Genomic DNA, 21803 nt, shown 5'->3' with positions numbered 1-21803 from the left:
CCATAGGTGAGGATGGGAACGTAGATCGACCGGTAAATTGAGAGCTTTGCCTTCCGGCTCAGCTCCTTCTTCACCACAACGGATCGATACAGCGTCCGCATTACTGAAGACGCCGCACCGATCCGCCTGTCGATCTCACGATCCACTCTTCCCTCACTCGTGAACAAGACTCCGAGGTACTTGAACTCCTCCACTTGGGGCAAGATCTCCTCCCCAACCCGGAGATGGCACTCCACCCTTTTCCGGGCGAGAACCATGGACTCGGACTTGGAGGTGCTGATTCTCATCCCAGTCGCTTCACACTCGGCTGCGAACCGATCCAGTGAGAGCTGAAGATCCTGGCCAGATGAAGCCATCAGGACCACATCATCTGCAAAAAGCAGAGACCTAATCCTTGTGCAATTCAATGGGGTGAATGTGTATGTGTTGTAGGATTTTGGCACATCCAATACCATACTTGCCAACCTTGAGACCTCCGATTCCGGGAGGTGGGGGTGGGGGTGGGGTGGGGGGTGGTTGGGGCGGGGGCGTGGTTAAGAGGGGAGGAGTATATTTACAGCTAGAATTCACCAAGTCAAGTATTTCATATATATACAGGTAAAAGCCAGTAAATTAGAATATTTTGAAAAACTTGATTTATTTCAGTAATTGCATTCAAAAGGTGTAACTTGTACATTATATTTATTCATTGCACACAGACTGATGCATTCAAATGTTTATTTCATTTAATTTTGATGATTTGAAGTGGCAACAAAGGAAAATCCAAAATTCCGTGTGTCACAAAATTAGAATATTACTTAAGGCTAATACAAAAAAGGGATTTTTAGAAATGTTGGCCAACTGAAAAGTATGAAAATGAAATATATGAGCATGTACAATACTCAATACTTGGTTGGAGCTCCTTTTGCCTCAATTACTGCGTTAATGCGGCGTGGCATGGAGTCGATGAGTTTCTGGCACTGCTCAGGTGTTATGAGAGCCCAGGTTGCTCTGATAGTGGCCTTCAACTCTTCTGCGTTTTTGGGTCTGGCATTCTGCATCTTCCTTTTCACAATACCCCACAGATTTTCTATGGGGCTAAGGTCAGGGGAGTTGGCGGGCCAATTTAGAACAGAAATACCATGGTCCGTAAACCAGGCACGGGTAGATTTTGCGCTGTGTGCAGGCGCCAAGTCCTGTTGGAACTTGAAATCTCCATCTCCATAGAGCAGGTCAGCAGCAGGAAGCATGAAGTGCTCTAAAACTTGCTGGTAGACGGCTGCGTTGACCCTGGATCTCAGGAAACAGAGTGGACCGACACCAGCAGATGACATGGCACCCCAAACCATCACTGATGGTGGAAACTTTACACTAGACTTCAGGCAACGTGGATCCTGTGCCTCTCCTGTCTTCCTCCAGACTCTTGGACCTCGATTTCCAAAGGAAATGCAAAATTTGCTTTCGTCAGAAAACATGACTTTGGACCACTCAGCAGCAGTCCAGCTCTTTTTTTCCTTAGCCCAGGTGAGACGCTTTTCGCGCTGTTTCTTGGTCAACAGTGGCTTGACACGAGGTATGCGGCAGTTGAAACCCATGTCTTTCAAGCGTCTCTTGGTGGTGGATCTTGAAGCACTGACTCCAGCAGCTGTCCACTCCTTCTGAATCTCCCCCACATTTTTGAATGGGTTTTTTTTCACAATCTTGACCAGGGCGCGGTGATCCCTATCGCTTGTACACTTTTTCTGACCACAGTTTTTCCTTCCCTTTGCCTCTCCATTAATGTGCTTGGACACAGAGCTCTGAGAACAGCCAGCCTCTTCAGCAATAACCTTTTGTGTCTTTCCCTCCTTGTGCAATGTGTCGATGGTTGCCTTTTGGACAGCTGTCAAATCTGAAGTCTTCCCCATGTTTGTGTAGGCTTCAGAACTGGACTGAGAGACCATTTAAAGCCCTTTGCAGGTGTTTTGAGTTAATCAGCTGATTAGTTTGTGGCACCAGGTGTCTTCAAAATTTAACCCTTACACAATATTCTAATTTTGTGACACGGAATTTTGGATTTTCATTTGTTACCACTTCAAATCATCAAAATTAAATGAAATAAACATTTGAATGCATCAGTCTGTGTGCAATGAATACATATAATGTACAAGTTACACCTTTTGAATGCAATTACTGAAATAAATCAAGTTTTTCAAAATATTCTAATTTACTGGCTTTTACCTGTATATACATGTATATATATATATATATATATATATATATATATATATATAAGAAATACTTGACTTTCAGTGAATTCTAGATATATATATATATATATATATATATATATATATATATATATATGTATTTTTTTTTTTTTTTTTTTTTATATTATATATATATAAATAAGAGAAATACTTAAATTTCAGTGTTCATTTACTTACACATATACACACATATAACACTCAACTACTCATTGTTGAGTTAAGGGTTGAATTGTCCATCCTTGTTCTATTCTCTGTCACTATTTTTCTAACCATGCTGAACACCCTCTCTGATGATGCATTCTGCTTCGTCTCCTTGTTGTGTGCGCAGTTGTGCACTGCACTCTCGAAAAGCTGTAGATGTTATTGTCATATATGCATGCACAGTAGATGGCAGTATTGTCCTGTTTAAGAGTGTCACAACATTGCTGTTTACGGCAGGCGAACTGCTGTACGGTAGACGAAAACGTGACTGCTGTTGTTGTGTGTTGTTACCGCGCTGGGAGGACGTTAATGAAACTGCCTAACAATAAACCCACATAAGAAACCAAGAACTCGCCCTCCATCATTCTACAGTTATAACGTGATTGGGCAGGCACGCTGTTTATATTGTGGGAAAGCGGACGTGAAAACAGGCTGTCGACATGTCACTCAGGTCTGCCTGAATTCCGGGAGATTTTCGGGAGAAAATTTGTCCCGGGAGGTTTTCGGGAGAGGCGCTGAATTTCGGGAGTCTCCCGGAAAATCCGGGAGGGTTGGAAAGTATGTCCAATACCATCCATCCATCTATTTCCTATCGCTTATTCCAGTGGTTCTTAACCTGGGTTCGATCGAACCCCAAGGGTTCGGTGAGTAGGCCTCAGGGGTTCGGCGGAGGTCACACACCCGACTCATCGTGTAAATAAAAACTTCTCCCTATCGGCGTATTATGGATACGGCAACAGCCGAAGTCACACTGATTTGCAGGTGTGTAATTTGTTGTGAGTTCATGCACTGTGTTGGATTTGTTCTTTGAACGAGGTGATGTTCAAGCATGGTTCATTTTGTGCACCAGTAAAAAAACATACATTTGTTTTGAATTTGAAAAAAAACTAAACATTTTATTTTTCACTAAAGAGGCACGGTGTCACAGGGGTTAATGCATGTGCCTCACAATACGAAGGTCCTGAGTAGTTCTGAGTTCAATCCCGGGCTCGGGATCTTTGTGTGGAGTTTGCATGTTCTCCCAGTGACTGCGTGGTTTCCTCCGGGTACTCCGGCTTCCTCCCACCTCCAAAGACATGCACCTGGGGATAGGTTGATTGGCAACACTAAATTGGCCCTAGTGTGTGAATGTGAGTGTGAATGTTGTCTGTCTATCTGTGTTGGCCCTGCGATGAGGTGGTGACTTGTCCATGGTGTACCCCGCCTTCTGCCCGAATGCAGCTGAGATAGGCTCCAGCACCCCCGCGACCCTGAAGCGGTAGAAAATGGATGGATGGACTAAAGAAGGGTTCGGTGAATGCGCATATGAAACTGGCGGGGTTCGGTACCTCCAACAAAGTTAAGAACCACTGGCTTATTCCCTTCGAGGTCGTGGGGGGCGCTGGAGTCTATCTCAGCTACAATCGGGCGGAAGGCGGCGGACACCCTGGACAAGTCGTCACCTCATCACAGGGCCAACACAGATAGACAGACAACATTCCAATACCATCCTGGCTAAAAAAAAGAAATATATACATAAGTACAAGCTTTGGTATGATACATATTATTTTTGAAGAAGTTATTGGCATTCGTTTTTTATTAACTTAATTATGATCCTGCTTCTGCTTAAAGTATCTCAATTTCACACAAAAAACTTACTTTCCTGGCTTGACCTGCAAAAACTCAACTTGTCTTCTGGATCAATGGATTTGTACAACTCAAAAACAAGGTTTGAAAAGGATATTTTGCAGATTTCAACTTATTAAAGGGCAATATGCAGTTATTCTGACTTTGTGCAAAAATATAACTTTCTAACTCTCTTTCTGGGGGTGGCATGGTTTGGTGAGTAGAGCAACCGTGCCAGAAACTTGAGGTTTGCAGGTTTGCTCCCCACCTCTTGCCATCCAAATCACTGCCATTGTGTCCTTGGGCACTTCCCCCTTGCACCCAGTGCCGCTCACACTGGTGAGTGAATGAATGAATGATGGGTGGCGGTCGGAGAGGCCGGAGGTGTAACCTGGCAGCCACGCTTCCGTCAGTCTACCCCAGGGCAGCTGTGGTTACAAAAGTAGCTTACCACCACCACCAGTTGTGAATGTGGAGTGAATGAATGATGGGTTCTCACTTCTCTGTGAAGCGCTTTGAGTGTCATAAATCTAATTCATTATTATTATTATTAACACCAGAAAATTACTTCCCCATGATTAAAAACTAAATGTTGGCCCTGCGATGAGGTGGCAACTTGTCCAGGGTGTACCCCGCCTACCTACGCAGCTGAGATTGGCTCCAGCAACCCCTGTGACCCCGAAAGGGACAAGCGGTAGAAAATGGATGGATGGATAGAAGTAGTCTCATAACCAAAATTTATAGATACTTATGGACACTTGATTAACTAATAATTATTATTAAACAAGTGTCTACTAACTATTTATTATTTAATAATTAATTAATAGGCACTTGTCCTTTGATTTATGGTATGAATCTCATAAGGTACCACATAGTTAAAACAAATTGAATCATTCTTTCAAAGGCTCGACAAGGAACTCTGCATCAAAACAAATGAAAACATTAAATAATCATAGTATATATCTTTTTTTATTTTGAGTGAAAATGTTTCACTGAAAAATATTACATATGCTATTTAGCTTGAAATGTTGTATTTACATGCATGCGCGCTGAGTGAGACTATACACAAGACTATACAACAAAGGCTGTGTGACAGACGACAGTCCATGCTGCAGCCTTACAAGTTCGCACTGCGTCTTTGTTCATTGATCCAGTCCCCAGGGTTGACATCCATCTGCAGCATCTTCATCACCCACTTGTCCCTCCGTGCTCCATCGATGAATTCATCCAGGGAGAGTTCTCCTAAGTAAAAAAGGGGATTGAGGCTCCAGGTTAGTCTTATATAGTATACAGAGCTAAAACCCACATTAGCATCCAGTGTAACCAGGGCATCATGAGCACATCTAAGCTTTTCCATAAACCCTCCTTAAAGCCATTAAAAGTGGTCTAACACAGAGCTCCTAAATCCTCCACAAAGCGTTTTAAGCTGTCAGAAAACTGAGACAAAAACTTACCGTCTCCATTTTCATCAACCAGCTCAAATATCCTGTCCACTACTTGGTCCGGGGTCAGCAGATTGCATTCTCCATCCAGCTCTCCGTGACAGGCTTTCTTCAGCCGATAAATAGACTGGGAGTGACAGCAAAGGATGCTTCAGTAAGTATCAAGTTGAATACATCCATATATACAGTAAGTCGTCCCTCATTTATCACTGTTAATTGGTTCCAGACATGACCGCGATAAACAAATTTTCGCAAAGTATAAATCATTAATTATAGTTTAATATTTGAATAGCTAGAGTGTAAAAAAAAACAGTTTACAACCTTCTAAAAAGTTTTTCACCATTATAAGAGCCCTCTAGACATGAAGTAACACCATCTAGTCTAGTTTATACTCTTTTAATCCGATATAGTAATGCAGCTTAAGGTCAATCAGTGGCCACGATACCGAACAGCTTTAGTCTCTTCTAATGGCCAATACTGCTGTAGTTTTGATAGTTTGTTTATTTAGCCGTTTTAATGCTTCAAAATGCTTAATTTTGGCCCAATAAATTGTGGAATAAACTTTAAAAATAAGAAATGTTCCACAAAAAATCTGCCATGTGATGAAGAAACAATATTTGAAGCACATTATGGTAAGCAATGACTGCATATTAAAAACGCCTACTGTACAGTATGGACTGTGCCTGCATTTATATCAATTATTTTATTAATCAAACAATTTATCGATTACTTTGTGAGATTAATCGAGTAATTTGATGAAACACACTTTATAGCCTAAATGTGTATTTTAAGGAAAATTGTTAAAATAAGTTGAATAGTTGAAATTTCATTTTTAACATGTGTGCATTATTGAAAAAAAAAAAAAGTAATAAAAAAAAAAGAAAGAAACACCACACAGCTCAGGCACCCACTCACCACCGTTATCACGTGCGGTCTATTGCAGTGGCCGTGCAGAAAATATGTTCGCGAATTTAAAGTTCCAAGAACCACATGTGGCCTGGATTTTTTTAGTTACACTCATTAAACGATTAATCGAAGCAAAAAAAATACAGATCAAATTTTCAAACGTAAAATGATTAATAACTGAAATCATACATTACCTCCACAATTTCTAGAAGCTCTGTTTTATCAATACACCCGCTTCCATCTTTATCATACATTTTGAATGTCCATTTAAGCTTGTGCTCCAATTTACCCCTCAGGACCAAGTTCAAGGCTGCAACATACTCGAGAAAATCAATGGTGTTGTCCTGTGTACACAAAAATGGTAGCATGTTAAAAGCACACAATACAGAGATTAGTTCACATTTGCACACGTGCAAAATAAGGTGATCACTCACTCCATTCTTGTCGAAGGCTCGAAACATGCTTTCAATGTAGTCTGAGGCCTCCTTGTTATCGGCGACCCCGAAAAAACTCTTGAACTCGTGCATGAACAGAGTTCCACTTGGGCATTCCACAACAAACTTTTTGTACCATTCCTGCAGCTCGGCCACATCTATTTCTTTGTCCGGGTCACTATCCTCGCTCAGGCGCTGACCCATTTTACAATTAATATCACCACGCCCTGAATACTTCAATAATTACATCACATTTAAACTATTTGACTTAAATTTCAGTTAAAGACACTTTAGTAATCTAGCCAATTAGCTGCATTGTTATGAGGCTCCCTATTGTGGTCTGAATGTGAAGATGAGACAGAGGTTGTTATGGCTCACATGAGTGGATTAGAAATGTCCACTTGTCAAAATCAATTGGTCCACAGGCACATCATGAGGGGATTGCTGTGTGCCGCTGCTTTGTCACATTGTTGAGAGTACTGAAAATACATGTATGGTATTAACGTTTTCCCATCTTGTCATTAGTTGTATTGATGATTTGACTTTTATGACAGAGACCCGTCTATCCACCCATTTTCTACCGCTTGTCCCTCTCACCCTCGTTTAATTTGTGAGAAGTGTCAGTGCAGGGATGTTAAACGTAATCCATGAAATCAGAAACGTAGGTCTGTGACACTGCCTTTTAATTTATCAAGCGCTCTCATAAGTCTTTATAAAAATATGTTCAGGAATTAGAAAATCTTCTTTCAGTAATCTTTCCCAAGACGGAAGATTCCTGATGACTCATCCTGGTTCCAGTCTCTGTTATCCACATTAGCTGTGACCTTCACGCACCAGCTTGGCTACACTTTATGTCTCTGTGAAGCTCTCTCTAAAAGTCATGTTTCCAAAATCATATACACTTAGACTTTACAAAAGGTTTGGCTAATAAAGTATTTCTGATTCTGATTGTTTCTGATTATAGCTGGAAAATAAAAATGTTCTAAACAGCCCTGATTTGCCGTGTAAAGTGTAAAAAAAAAACACTGTTAAGCAACTGAAATGATCAACAACAAATGCAATACTGAATACACAAGCCATTGTTTAGAGATGAGCGCATGCCTACTTTACCTGTCCCAATGCACCTGCTTACAAAAGGGATTGTGTTAATCTTAGCTAAACAAATGTCAAAGCCATAACAGATGTTATATGGCACTGATATATAGATGTAAAAAATAAACCAAATGACAGTATATATACTGCAAATGACTGCAAAGTTTAGAATACTTTTTAATGACATTTTTCAAAGTAGTCACACTGTAAAGAAAACCATGGGTATGATAAAAGCCTTTGCTATTAATAGTTTGATTATTCAATAATGTTTATAAAAAGCCTATTTCCATCAGAGGTTCCTGCAACTTTACATTGTTGTGTTTGTCCTAACCCTTGGAGGACAAAGGCTGACTTTTTTGTCATTTTAGTAAATATTTGGGTGTTTTTGTTTTTTCTTAAGTTTCTCAATAAACGTCTGACCCAATTAGAATATCTAACATATATTTTTGATGTTGACCCTTTTGAATGTCTTTAAATCAGATAATGTCACAACTTGTATTATAGAATAGAATAGAATAGAAAGTACTTTATTGATCCTTGGGGGAAATTCAGCACCACAGTTCGCTCACAATAGACAAGAATAATAACAAATAATATAATATATATAATGTATAAATAATATAAATATATTCTACATATACTCTACATTTAAGTGCAGTCAAGGAACATATGCATTATACATTATGCATTAGTTAACTAGATTAGTAGTATTAATAAATAAATTGTCCATCCATCCATCCATTTTCTACCGCTTGTCCCTTTCAGGGTCGCGGGTGTTCAATAATATTGGAAAACTGTGACATCTTACAGTATTATTAAAAGGCCTTCCAAGGGTTTAAAAAAATACATTAGGACTGAAGTTTGAGCATAAGTAACAAAAAAATAATGACTCCAAAATGTTTTTACACCTTTCAAAAACTTAAGCACTTTTATGTCCTGTTTGGCTTTGAAGATAACTAAAATCGAATGTACTCAAAGGGTTAATTGTGTGTATCTGTTTAGATGTGTTTGACATGTAGTCTTAAGATTTCCGAGGCACTGCATACTAGTGACTGAATCAAACTGAAATCAAGACTTAACTCTTAAAAGTGGTATAAAACAAAACTTATCTCAGTGTTTTTGTCAGGATTTATTGCTTTACATGAATACAAAGAGGAGCGTTAATTTTCCAACAATTTTAACTTTTTCAAGTGAACGTGTATAACAAGTCTACAAAAATGGATTCACAGGCATGTATTGTAAAAATCTAACCTATCAAAAAGGAGGCATGGGTTGTGATTAGAGGCGAACATCTGTTACATTTACAGAATGCAAAGCTGAAATGACTTTACTGAAACGGAACTAACACTCTAAAACTGCCAGGTTACAACAAGAAAATGATCTACTTAAGCAGAGTTAATGGTTTAATATCCAATATACTTTTAGGAATTAGTGCGATGTTAATACACATTTACTCTTGATGTTATGTTTTTCATAGAAAAAAACAAAAGTGGATGCAGACATTGTTGATCATTTGGAGACATTCCTTAAATCATTTTTCCTGTCAAAACAACTATGGTTAGGTTAAAATGTTGGAAGTGTATGCCAATGATGATGTTATTGAACACATAAGGGCTAAATTAAATTATCAGGGTCTGATTTTAACATTTGGGGAGACGCTTAGAAAACAGTAAACTTTCAAAACACTGCCTCCATGATCGCCCAGCGCTAAGGCCAGCTGACGTGTGTCCATTTGCCAGCTGAAACTGAAGGGGAAAAAGTTCCTTCTGTGAGGTCCCTCATTTCTTCTTATCCTGGAGCCCAGAGTTTCACAGTGCTACAGTATCCCTCGGTGTCGTATTATACAGTGTCAAGAGTCCGTTGTGCGGTCAGGCTTGTGTTAGTCATTTTGCCCAGGCTCTGTTTCTGTATTTGTGCAATCGGAATTGTCTGCATCGCCCTCTGTTGACAAGTCAGGTGAATGACCAGAAGAGACGCTGGGCGGGCAGTCTCCACTCCTGCTGCTGCTGTCCTCAGTGTCTTGCTCCGAATGTGCATTCTCTTTTAGTGGTCGCTCAGGTTGGTTAAAGTGGGCCTCCTCTGTTTTGGCCGCCTCTTTTTCAGGCGATTCTGTCAGTGGGCTGCTGGGCCCTGAAGAAAAGGAATTGAACATGTACTATAATAGGATTTCTTAAAAAAAAAATCATACTATGAAGCTCCAAACATACAGTAAGTTATTTAATTTACTAAGCTTAAAATTACTTCATATATATTTTTTACTTCCACACCAGTGTAATTTAAGGTTCGCACACAGCTTCCGTGTTTAGCAACCCTTAAATGTCATTAAAGTTCTACAGACAACAGGGAAAGAATAACAAAAACAAAAGTATTTTAAGGAAAACTATTCTCTATTTATTTTGCAAGCAACACAGTTGAGCATCAATTTCTCCAACAGTGTACACCAGGGGTGCACATTATGTCGATCACGAGCTACCGGTCGATCGCGGAGGGTGTGTCAGTCGATCGCTAGCCAAGCATTAAAAAAATAGACCTAAAAATTAGCGATCATCAATCTTCACCAAGACGTCACTTTCGTCACTTGATTGACATTCACGGCACCCGAAGGTCTTGTGAGATGATGCTGGCTGCTGCGAGATCATTGTTAAGAAAAAATTACCGACAGGCAGGTGAGAAACACTTTTTATTTCAACAGACTTGCGCCGTACCTGCTGTCAAAAGTCTAAAGACCGACTGCACAGCTCTTATCTTTACAATAAAAGCCCTGCTAACAAAATAAGAGTCTCAGAAAGATGGCGTGCATAAGCTAGCAAGCTACGGAGTTTGCCGCCAATGTATTTCTTGTAAAGTGTATAAAAACGAGTATGGAAGCTGAACAAATAAGATACCAAAAAACAACCACTTTCATGGGGTATTGGACAGAAAGGAATACTTTTTGTCTCCTCCATTCAAAGATGTAGACGTTATCAGCACTACTGTCTGATTCCAATCAATGCAAGTCATCAGAATAAGGTAATACACCAACTTATTCTTGTCTTCATGAAAGAAAGGAATCTATATGTGTTAAACATGCTTGTATTATCATTCAACTTGTTAACAAAAACGTCTCTTTCATAAATAAATAAATATAAATTATATATAAATGAATGAGGTAGATCCCCTCGACTTGGTCAATTGAAAAGTAGCTTGCCTGCAGCAAAAGTGTGGTCACCCCTGGTGTACACCAACAAAAGTGACAGTTAACTTGAGTGTGTGCTGCGCCTTGTAAAGTTGTATTTGAACTCACAATTTTATTTCAGTAATACATAGTAGTCAGTAGGTGGCAGTATCGTTCTGCAAACTGCCCTGTCTGTGCACAGTTTATACACATTAAAATAATCTTTCAGGTGTGTTTGAAATCAATTTGAGACATTTTAGCTAAGAGCAAAATCCATTACTTCTTCTGTGTCAAATGCTTTATAATTAAATTTTAAATGTATTACACATATGGTGGTTACTATTGTATGACAGTTAAAATCTTACTTAACACAGTTAAAGATGTTTTTTTATAATTGTAATGGGAGAATTGTATTGAAATCAGAGTATGCAAAGTTCGTGAACACTTACCTGGGTCTTCGAGGATGGACTGCGTACCACAAGATGTTTCACTTTTGTTCTTCTGACTGCAAGCGTCTTCGGAAGATTTCATCGCCGATGTGTCCTCTGTGCCTTTACAAGAGTATTCCTTGTTTTCACATTTTGTGTCACCCTCCTCATGGTTTTTGTCAACCTTTAGTCTCTTGCTGCTGTGCTTCTCAGCATCAGAGTCCACCTCGTCCTCTTCTTCCTCCTCAGGGTGTTTATGCTTTATCCCGCTGCGTGGAGTTATTTCACCTCCCATGAGTGAAACTTCACTGCTGTAAAAATAGATATGTGAGTCGAGATAAATGTATCATATTTCCTAACGTACAGGCATGTACATCAAGTATGGGGGTTCATTGGTGTCTTATTACAAAAGTTTTTTTTCACACTGATTTTGTGTAACTGACTTTTTTTGCTTTTGAAGTTTGTGAACTGAATTTTTTTTAAACATCAAATTTGCAAAATGCGTGTGTTTAAAAATTGTGTGTTTTAAAATTTAGTGTACAAGAATTCAGTGTTTAGGATTTCAGTGTTTTGAAATTCAGTGCAGAAAAAAATTGATGCTTCAAAATTCACTTCCAGTGAATTAAGACTAAAGCAATCGACCCTGTCTCAGAACCAGCCAATGAGGTGTCCTGTTTAAAGTCACGTGACACACAACGTTCCCTCTAAGGTGCGCGCCTGCGCAATTGCGCACTGCTCAAGCGTCCTCTGCGCACAGCAAATATATGCCGCGCACCAAATCAAACCCATCTGAATTCTAAACAAAATAAACACATTTATTCTGTGTAATTTTGGAATGCAACTCTGAGTGACAGTGACAACAAGCGGCCCTAACGGTGTTCGTCAACACCGTTCAATTGAACACCGTTCAATTATTGTAACGTCTATCGAGATGCTTCGAGGACAGGGATTATATCGATCACTTTATTGAGCAAAACTGTTTATATTCGGCCATAACCACACCAAAAACATGAGTAAAAAACATATATCTCGAAAAACTAGTCATTTTCTGCCGTACAAACCAGGCCAAAACCAACTTGTCATCTGTCACCAACACGCATACCACTAAGCCACTGGTGCGTTTATGGCCACACAAAAAGTCGGACAACTCAAACACCACACAAAGTTACACTATGACTCCTCAGTCATACGTGTGCTTATTCTACTGTCATTTATTATTAATGTTAATTTATTTATATTAATCATGGAATGCTTTTACCACAGAAAGTTACAGGAATGCACACTTCGTCCTATGCTTACAGTTCACTGTGCAACATGAGGATGTTTAAGGGGAACTAAATGTGATCTCTGAAAGGGGTAGAAATGATTTCCAAAGCAGGACCCCCACCCAGACATATTGTACAATACTAATCCATAGTTTATGAAAAACAAGATTTCTTTTATTTTCATTACAAGTGGGCCAAATCACTAATAGTACAAAATAATATCATGAAAATGACTCGTCTCATTTGAGTGTTATTATAAAAGATTGGTTTGAGACAGGTGTGCTGCTGGTATTGCCACGTGTGATGTTGCTCACATGTGCTTCACTGAATGCTCAGGGACTTTTTGTGTTTGCTCAGACACATGAACAATTAGAGGGAACATTGGTGACACAGATCTTACAAAGAGGCAGGTAATGCAGCACTACATGCGGCGGCCGGACCATGTAATCTGCTGTATGAAAATTGAAAGCTAAATACTTTCTACTGTGTATGATTGAGAGGGAGATTTTTGTTCATGTTGATAAAATGTGTTTATTGACTATTTTAAATGACTTTAAAAGATTTTAATGTTGATTGTAATGTTTTTTCTGTTACTCTTTTAGAGAATGTAAAAAGCACATTGAGCTGCCTTGAGTAAGAAATGCGGTATACAAATAAATGTGCCTTTTGTGAACACTTTTAACAGTGGAGATTGCTGTGCATTAGTGAAAAAATCCTAATATTCCACAAAAAAAGATAAAAGCGGATCACATGATGGTACATACACACAAAAACGATTGATACTAAAAACGTTATAACAGACCATCTCAAAAACATACTGAAATTCACATTTTTCTACTAAACAAAACAATCAGTGAGTACATGGAAATACAGAATGTAGGATTTACAATATTGAATATGAAAAATTAAACAGTGAATATTGACAATATATGAATGATGCTCCTCTACTTCCTAGCTGGACCACCTCCTTCCATCCATCCATTTTCTACCGCTTATTCCCTTTGGGGTCGCGGGGGGCGCTGGAGCCTATCTCAGCTACAATCGGGCGGAAGGCGGGGTACACCCTGGACAAGTCGCCACCTCATCGCAGGGCCAACACAGATAGACAGACAACATTCACACTCACATCCACACACTAGGGCCTTGATCGACATATTTAATAATCAAGCAATAACAACAAAGATGCAAAAAACATGGCGAAACTAAACTCAAAGGGTAAAAAATATCCACATATTAGATATAATATCACTTTTCTGTGGAACTTTGTTGCGGTAAATATGCCTCCATCTGTCATTCGCGTCTTGGGCTTGTTGCTGTGAAAACAAACCCTGCCTATTTTGCTTCATGCCTGGTCTGTAGGGAGCTGTTGTGACATAGTTCCTATGGTTACCATTGTAACCCGTATGTCACTCAAAAGTGCATATTTTAACCTTTGAAATTATTTTTTTAATCCAGCGGGCCACATTTAAATGTTTATTTTGTTGTACTATGCCCAGGTAGCACACCCAGGTAACAGCCTTTTTAATGCTGCTTTGCAAAACCCGTGTCACGTGACTACAAACTTGACACCTCATTGGATGGTTCTGAGACAGTATTGCTTGCTTCTGTCTTAAAGTGAGTGCTGCATTTTGAAGCAGCAAATTTTTCTGCACTGAACTTTTTACACTGAATTTTTATGAACACATTTTTTAAACACACACATTTTGCAAACTTTTTGTTCAATTAAATTGTTAGCATTATTTGATGTAAAAAAAAATTCAGTTCACAAAATTCAAACACAAAAAATTCAGTTACATAAATCCAGTGTCAAAAAAGCTTTTGTAATAAAGACAAATTAACCTCCATATCAGCAACACCTGAGCAAGATCCCAGCCCCTCCCTAAGTAGACTGGCACTTGGCCTTGAGCCAACCCCTTTAGTAACGTCATGAATTTGACGGACAGAAAGAGTAAATGGCTCTAACACTCGCTTTCCAAATCACTATCATTAGCTAACAACACCCACAGTTAATGCGCGTGCACATGTTACGTGCTTGCTACTTCATGAAGGGGGAGGACATATGAGCAATATGCTGTAGTATTTGAACACATAGCATGCAATAATTATAAATGAATGTAAGACATGCACATGGGAATAAGTTGATTGGCAACACTAAATTGGCCCTAGTGTGTGAATGTGAGTGTGAATGTTGTCTGTCTATCTGTGTTGGCCCTGCGATGAGGTGGCGACTTGTCCAGGGTATACCCCGCCTTCCGCCCGATTGTAGCTGAGATAAGCCCCAGCGCCCCCCGCGACCCCGAAGGGAATAAGCGGTAGAAAATGGATGGATGGATGGATGTTGCGTTTTTGAACCGCGTCGATCTCGTCACAGCAGCAATAGCGCTAGCATGTCATCTGTTGTAAATACAAGAGGTACTAACTCACCGCCTATAATGTTAGTGCTATTAACTGTTAAATTTAAATGAATGCCTTTTCATTTAGATGAGCAAGACGAGAGACATATTCTCATTGGCTCCGAGGTGGGCAGAAAGTACTAGCTCCATATTCATGCCTGCCGCCCAGCGCTATAGCGTCTCCTTTCATCGCAACAGGCAAGTTTACAAGCAGTGACTAAGTTTGTGGTTTAAAGTATCAGTAGAGTGGGGAAAAAAAGTTACCTTTACATGCTTAATTATTTTTCATTGTATCCATTGAACCATATCTAATTGTATTTACAATGCGCAAAGTATGTGCAAATACACAAAATGCCACAAATTCAGTCAGCCATTTTGAATATTGCGCTCTGAATACCGTATTTTTCGGACTATAAGTCGCAGTTTTTTTCATAGTTTGGCCAGGGCTGCGACTTATACTCAGGAGCGACTTATGTGTGAAATTATTAACACATTACCGTAAAATATCAAATAATATTATTTAGTTAAATGGGTTGTACTTGTATAGCGCTTTTCTACCTTCAAGGTACTCAAAGCGCTTTGACACTACTTCCACATTTACCCATTCACACACACATTCACACACTGATGGAGGGAGCTGCCATGCAAGGCGCTACCAGCACCCATCAGGAGCAAGGGTGAAGTGTCTTGCTCAGGACACAACGGACATGACGAGGTTGGTACTAGGTGGGGATTGAACCAGGGACCCTCGGGTCGCGCACGGCCACTCTTCCACTGCGCCACGCCGTCCCTAGTTCATTCACGTAAGAGACTAGACGTATAAGATTTCATTGGATTTAGCGATTAGGAGTGACAGTTGTTTGGTAAACGTATAGCATGTTCTTTATGTTATAGTTATTTGAATGACTCTTACGTTACGTTAACATACCAGGCACGTTCTCAGTTGGTTATTTATGCGTCATATAACGTACACTTATTCAGCCTGTTGTTCACTATTCTTTATTTATTCTAAATTGCCTATCAAATGTCTATTCTTGGTGTTGGGTTTTATCAAATAAATTTCCCCCAAAAAATGCGACTTATACTCCAGTGCGACTTATATGTGTTTTTTTCCTTCTTTATTATGCGTTTTCGGCCGGTGCGACTTAAACTCCGGAGCGACTTATACTCCAAAAAATACGGTACCTTCGGCTATTTACGGAGATAGACGTCACTGTAGTAACGCTTCTGCACTCTGACCATAGTATCAGATCAGTCATACTGGAAATACGTCAAAAATAGACAGAGATGTGCTATCTATCGTTCACAATCCTGCAGCAGATAGTAAAATTAAAGTCGCTGCTCCTTATAAATGTTGTGTTTCAACTTCTATGCGAGTGTTAGTCAAATGTATTTATTTTGTTCTTCTAGGCTGCACTTACAGCTGGGTAAGGGGAAGAGGCACAAAGCAATTGAACATTAATTACGTCGTGAGGAGACTGACTTTCACGACGGTGGAACGAGATGGTTGCGCCCACGGACACACTTTTACACAAAATGTACACAAACACACACATTCACAGACACGCATATGATCACGGTCAATATGCGATTGTTCGGTGCAGGATTATACCAAGCATCGTGGCTTCCCTACTGTGGTAACTTCCAACAGACATGTCCGTCATGTTTAATCGAGGAAATATGCTGACTGTTGATCACCGTGATCTAACTCAAATTAATCATGTAATCGCCCAGCCCTAGTTAGAATGATAATTGTCATTATCAAAAAATATTTTGTCGTTTTTGTTATTGTTTACAAACTCAGGAAAAAAGTCCTTGGACACATGAGGGCTTTAAGAGCAAAAAACAAATTATTTAAATCAGAGCAATAGCAGGAAATCGTTTAAATAAGATTGGTACAATCCAATCCAGTTTTTTTGTCTGATTATAAATGTGATCAAAAATGTGGCTTATATCAGTTTTATTAGTTTCACATTTGAAGTTGAATTGCGGACATTAACAGACTTTTGCACGATATTCACATTTTTTGAGTTTCACCTGTAATATGTTGTGATATATATCGTTTTCGCAGAGGGCTACAATATATATTGCAATATAGAGTTTAGGCCATATCGCCTTTTCCTAACATCCTACCTGATGCGGTGCTCCGCCTCTTCCTCTTCCATGGGCTCTGACTCCTTGCTGACTTCACACTCGGGTAGCCCATTGGTGGAAAGTGATGGCGATAATGAAATCTTTGGTCTGTTGAGCAGTTTTGGCGTGCCTGGTCCATTTACATTTCGACTGCAAAAGAAAAAGCAATTATTACACATGGAGAAGTATGAAATTATTTCACAAATAGTAACCAACTGTTCCTATTGCTACTATATGGAGGACGTTTTGGAGCTTCTATTAATGGCTCCCACCTGTCTGAGCATAGAGAAGAGTTGCCAGGAAACATCACTCCATTCATTCTGGTTGAACTGGATGCCCTATTTTTTCTTTAAATGTCAAAGGAACAAAATAATTGTCAGTTTAGCCACAAATGCTCAACAGAAATGTGATGCACGACAGCTGATGTACTTACTCTGATGTAGAGTACACACAGCTTACCACCATTACATTCTGTAAATTTGAGAAGAAAAAGGAACCTTAATACACATCTACTTATCAATGATACATGCACTGAAACCAACCTTTTCAATACCCCTGAGAAACTTGTCTGTTCCAGAATAGTTTCTCTTGGGGTCAGTGAGCAGTTCACACAGACGCTGAATGGTGAATGGGATTCTGGGAAAGTTACCAAGAGATATGTTTAGAAAAAAAATAAGTCACAACCTCTAACCCAGGGATGTCAAACACGCGGCCTGGCCCGCTCACCGGTTTAATCCGGCCCGCGAGATGGATTTGATAGGTGTAAAAATTAGCTTAATTTTTAAATGAAAGAAACTGCTGCTCTCAATGTGTCCACTGGGTGTCGCAAATCAATTCTGTTAGGTACACAGTAAAGCAGGTCTGCTTCCTCCCCCAATAACCAACATAAAACCTGCTTTGAACAAATTGTGCTTTGGCACCCTCATTTTCCACAAAATGTCTCTGTTAAAAAAGAGAAAAGTGGACGCAGAGTGTTCCAAGAAAAAATATCATTCTCCTATTTATGGAAGTGGATGGGAAACCACATATCTTCAGGAGCAAGTTTTCTCTTTAATGAACACCAATCAAACAAAGCTAAGCTCAAGGCTCACGCACAAGCACTTGAATAACATCCTGACATTGTCTGCCACTCAAGATGTGACACCTGAAAAAGATGCCTTTGTGAAAGCTAAAACATGCCGGGTTTCAAGACTAAAATAAACAATTGGTAACCTCACTTAAAACGCTGCATGAGACACTGCACCTCGATATAGTTCTGTGAAAATGATTGTCTTGTGTGGAAATTTAAAGAAAGTTAACGTGTGTGATTTACTGCAATACTATCAGTCTTTTAAGTTCACACGTTTTGTTTGTTGAAATTGTTCATGCATTGCACAGCTTTTATTTTTCTATCAATACACAGTGATGCCTACTAGGCAGGGAGAAACTGAACCGATCTTGCCTAGCTTCTATCATTGCATGGTTTGTTAAGTTTGCACAGGATTATACGTGGAAATGACAAATGGTGTATTTGATACCTAGAAGAGTTTTTATTTATTATTTATTTAGTATTGTGTTCAATCCCAGATAGACACTGACTTACAGTTTACTTTCTAATACAAAGTAGTGTATAGTTCTAACTTATATCTGTCAGTGGACTTGATATAGAAACGCTAAAAAATACAACAGGGCTGACGGGGAAAATACGCAGTTGAAGTGGAGGCACGTAAATAAGACAGCCTACAAAACGGCTCATCCTGAAAAGACGGTCAGAAAGCAGCTTGAAGTTGGTCTGTAAAACATAATCTATGCAAAATTTTGACCAAAGAACCACCATTACATGTTATGTAGACCAGTGTTTTTCAACCACTAGGCCGCGGCACACCAGTGTGCCGTGAGATACAGTCTGGTGTGCCGTGGGAGATGATATAATTTAACCTATTTGGGTTAAAAATATTATTTGCAAACTAATAATTATAATCCGCATATGTGCCGTTGTTGAGTGCCGGTGCTGTCTCGAGCTCGGCAGAGTAACCATGTAATACTCGACGACAGCGGGAGGCAGCGTGCAGGTAAAAGGGTATCTAATGCTTAAACCAAAAATCAACAAAAGGTGAGTGCCGCTAAGAAAAGGCGTTGAAACTTAGGGATGGCCATGCAAAACGAAACTAAAACTGGACTGGCTGCAAAGTAAACAAAAACAGAATGCTGGACGACAGCAAAGACTTAAAGCGTGTTGAGCAAACGGCGTCCTCAAAGTACATCCGAACATGACATGACAATCAACAATGTCCAAACAAAGAAGGACAGCGACAACTTAAATAGTCTTGATTGTTAAAGCAAAGCCGGTGCGGGGAATAGCACTTAAGGAAGACATGAAACTGCTACAGGAAAATACAAACAATACAGAAAAAGTCACCAAAATAGCAGCGCAAGACAAGAAACTAAAGAACTACACAGAGAAAGACACCAAACAACTCCAAATAAGTCACTGTGTGATGTGACAGGTCGTGACAGTGCTTAGAGACAAGAGCTATAGTGATACATGCTTGGTTATGGTTTGAATTCATATCCAACACTTGTGAGAACGACTTTTTATTGTCAATATCAGCGGCTGAGTTTAATTTTTTTATGTTTTCTGCTGGCGTTGTGTCTCTATCCTGACTCTCGCAAAATCCTTGTAGTTCGCTGAGCTCCAAACAAGGATCTGGGAGTTCTCAATAGGAGATGTATTTCAGAAGGTGGGGCCTTGTAAAAAAAATCATTGTATGTGATTGGATAAACCACTTGTCCGTTATTTTGAATGACGTGCCACTTCAACCACTCACATCGAAATCAACCCGTGACGCTGATGAGAGCGACGCTGGGAAATCCAAACCCGGTCGGAAGAAGAGCCAAAACATCCTTGCCACCAATAAATGCCTTCAAAACCGTTCTCTGTTCATCTTTTAAATAATTAATATACGATAGATTCGACAAAAACAGTTGCAACAGCAGAATCAATGTCAGCACACGACGCTGCGTGCAGCCATTGTTGTTTGAATCAAACAGTCGCTTCGGCGCTATGTCACATCTATGAAATCCCGCCCGGCGATCCTGATTGGTTCATTATTTTTTGCTATGTTGAAGAAGTTTGCAATGCCTTCGAGGCCAGACCCTTGTGTGGAGCTCAGCAAACTACAAGGGTCTGGCGAGAGTCAGGTTAGTGTGCCTCCGGATTTTTTCAATGAAAAAAATGTGCCTTGGCTCAAAAAAGGTTGTAAAACAGTGATGTAGACCACAAGGAGGCATTTTAAATGTAGAAAAAAAAACATAATATGAATATGAATTAATCGTTTTAGGTGGAATCACAGGACCATAAAATAAAAATATATCGTATAGCCTGTCACATGTTACACTTGGGTGTAACATACAGTAATGGCAATCATCCGGCAGCCTCACTCACCCATTGTAGCTGTCAACAATTTTTAAGATCCTGTTCTTCATCTCCTCGAAAGGAACGTGTTCTACATTGGGATTGTGTGGGTTTCTCTGCTCCGGCATGGATGTATGAAAATCATCTATGACCTTTTCCAATTTAAACATGAAGTAGGATTTGAACTGTGACCATGGGATCCTAGGAGAGATCAGAACAGATTTGCTACGGTGAAGAATGCACAAGAATAATGCCAAACTGGACTAGCTGGCCGTTTGTTTACCCAACTGAAACTAAATGTGCCAAACTGTCAACATTAAATTAGTGTTGGTCGTAGTAACTCACAGTGATTCCCCCGTCTTGGCAACTTGACACATGAATTGCTCCAACACGGGCATGGCATCCCTTTTCGCTTTCTTCTCAAAATCTGCAAATTACAACATTAGAAAATGTTATAATTCTGACTGAAGCCCACAATACTCTTGCTGGATGTTCAGGCAGGACACAATCGGTGCTAATAAAAATAGCTGAAATGCTTGTTTGCGGCAACTGGTGGTCTTACACTATGATCTAGCCAAGATGAGTCGACTGGCAGGGTTAAAAACAAGTAAACGTCACACCATAACATCGTCGCACACCTATTGCAAACACTAGCGGTTCAATTGAAAGTTGTTGCATTGGTAGCGTGCATATCTGTTATTACAATTTGCATAACCATTTTCTGTCAAGTCTCCAATAATACGTCTGACACATAATAAGGGGGAGTCGACTTGCTGGGTGTGAATAGTGCACTTGCTGCCTGCTTGTAAGCTAAGTTGCGATCACGTAGTTAGCAACCATTAGCGCGTCCGTTGAACGTATCAAAATAAATGTAAAAAAAAAAAAAATCTCACGAATGCATCATCATCACGTATTTGTAGGAACTGGAAAGTTTGCCTTGAAACGCTTCCGACAAGGCTTCGGCGTCCATCGCTGCCTCCGCTCACAGGAAGGAAATACTTGCTAGTTAGCAATAGCAAGTAGCAACGCAACAAAGCTGGCCTAGGTGAAGACTGCGCATGTCCGCAATGACGTCATACATTTACGGAAGTGTCAAGGTGTCCAATATAGCCTTTTTTTTAAATGGGA

The 21803-nt window shown here is 39.7% G+C and overlaps 2 protein-coding genes across 5 annotated transcripts; both read right to left on the bottom strand.

Annotated features, from left to right (window-relative positions):
• Positions 1-4997: 4997 nt before the first annotated feature.
• Positions 4998-7192, bottom strand: guca1b (guanylate cyclase activator 1B). Its single transcript, XM_061971710.1, has 4 exons — positions 6817-7192; positions 6577-6726; positions 5489-5603; positions 4998-5276 (listed from the first exon to the last, which is right to left on the bottom strand). The coding sequence occupies exons 1-4, from the start codon at positions 7018-7020 to the stop codon at positions 5152-5154; spliced, it is 594 nt and encodes a 197-aa protein (XP_061827694.1). The 5' UTR covers positions 7021-7192; the 3' UTR covers positions 4998-5151.
• Positions 7193-9022: 1830 nt separating this feature from the next.
• On the bottom strand, positions 9023-21771 carry LOC133622344 (serine/threonine-protein phosphatase 4 regulatory subunit 2-like). 4 transcript variants are annotated; one of them, XM_061984978.1, is made up of 9 exons: positions 21612-21771; positions 21021-21102; positions 20706-20876; positions 17824-17917; positions 17715-17752; positions 17554-17628; positions 17282-17431; positions 11512-11801; positions 9023-10038 (listed from the first exon to the last, which is right to left on the bottom strand). In XM_061984978.1, exons 1-9 carry the CDS (start codon positions 21643-21645, stop codon positions 9788-9790), a joined length of 1185 nt encoding a protein of 394 aa, XP_061840962.1. In that variant the 5' UTR covers positions 21646-21771; the 3' UTR covers positions 9023-9787. The 4 variants fall into 4 exon arrangements, with proteins under 4 accessions (XP_061840962.1, XP_061840971.1, XP_061840978.1 ...); XM_061984987.1 differs by having other exon boundaries at positions 11512-11798; XM_061984994.1 differs by having other exon boundaries at positions 21569-21699.
• Between the last annotated feature and the right edge of the window lie 32 nt (positions 21772-21803).

Source organism: Nerophis lumbriciformis, linkage group LG01 (genome assembly GCF_033978685.3).
Source record: "Nerophis lumbriciformis linkage group LG01, RoL_Nlum_v2.1, whole genome shotgun sequence".
NCBI classification, from domain to species: Eukaryota; Metazoa; Chordata; class Actinopteri; order Syngnathiformes; family Syngnathidae; genus Nerophis; species Nerophis lumbriciformis.
The sequence above is the reverse complement of the archived record's forward strand: the minus strand, read 5'-3'. Positions and strand labels throughout refer to the sequence as shown.

Excerpts from the sequence above, each read along its gene's own strand:
- guca1b (XM_061971710.1), bottom strand. The coding sequence starts at position 7,020 with ATGGGTCAGCGCCTGAGCGAGGATAGTGACCCGGACAAAGAAATAGAT. Across the intron at positions 6,727-6,816 it reads GAGCCTTCGACAAGAATGGA|GACAACACCATTGATTTTCT; the intron begins GTGAGTGATCAC and ends TTGTGTACACAG. Across the intron at positions 5,277-5,488 it reads GGTTGATGAAAATGGAGACG|GAGAACTCTCCCTGGATGAA; the intron begins GTAAGTTTTTGT and ends TTTTTTACTTAG.
- LOC133622344 (XM_061984978.1), bottom strand. The coding sequence starts at position 21,645 with ATGGACGCCGAAGCCTTGTCGGAAGCGTTTCAAG. Across the intron at positions 20,877-21,020 it reads GCCAAGACGGGGGAATCACT|GATCCCATGGTCACAGTTCA; the intron begins GTGAGTTACTAC and ends GATCTCTCCTAG. Across the intron at positions 17,629-17,714 it reads TGTGTGTACTCTACATCAGA|AAAAAATAGGGCATCCAGTT; the intron begins GTAAGTACATCA and ends TGACATTTAAAG.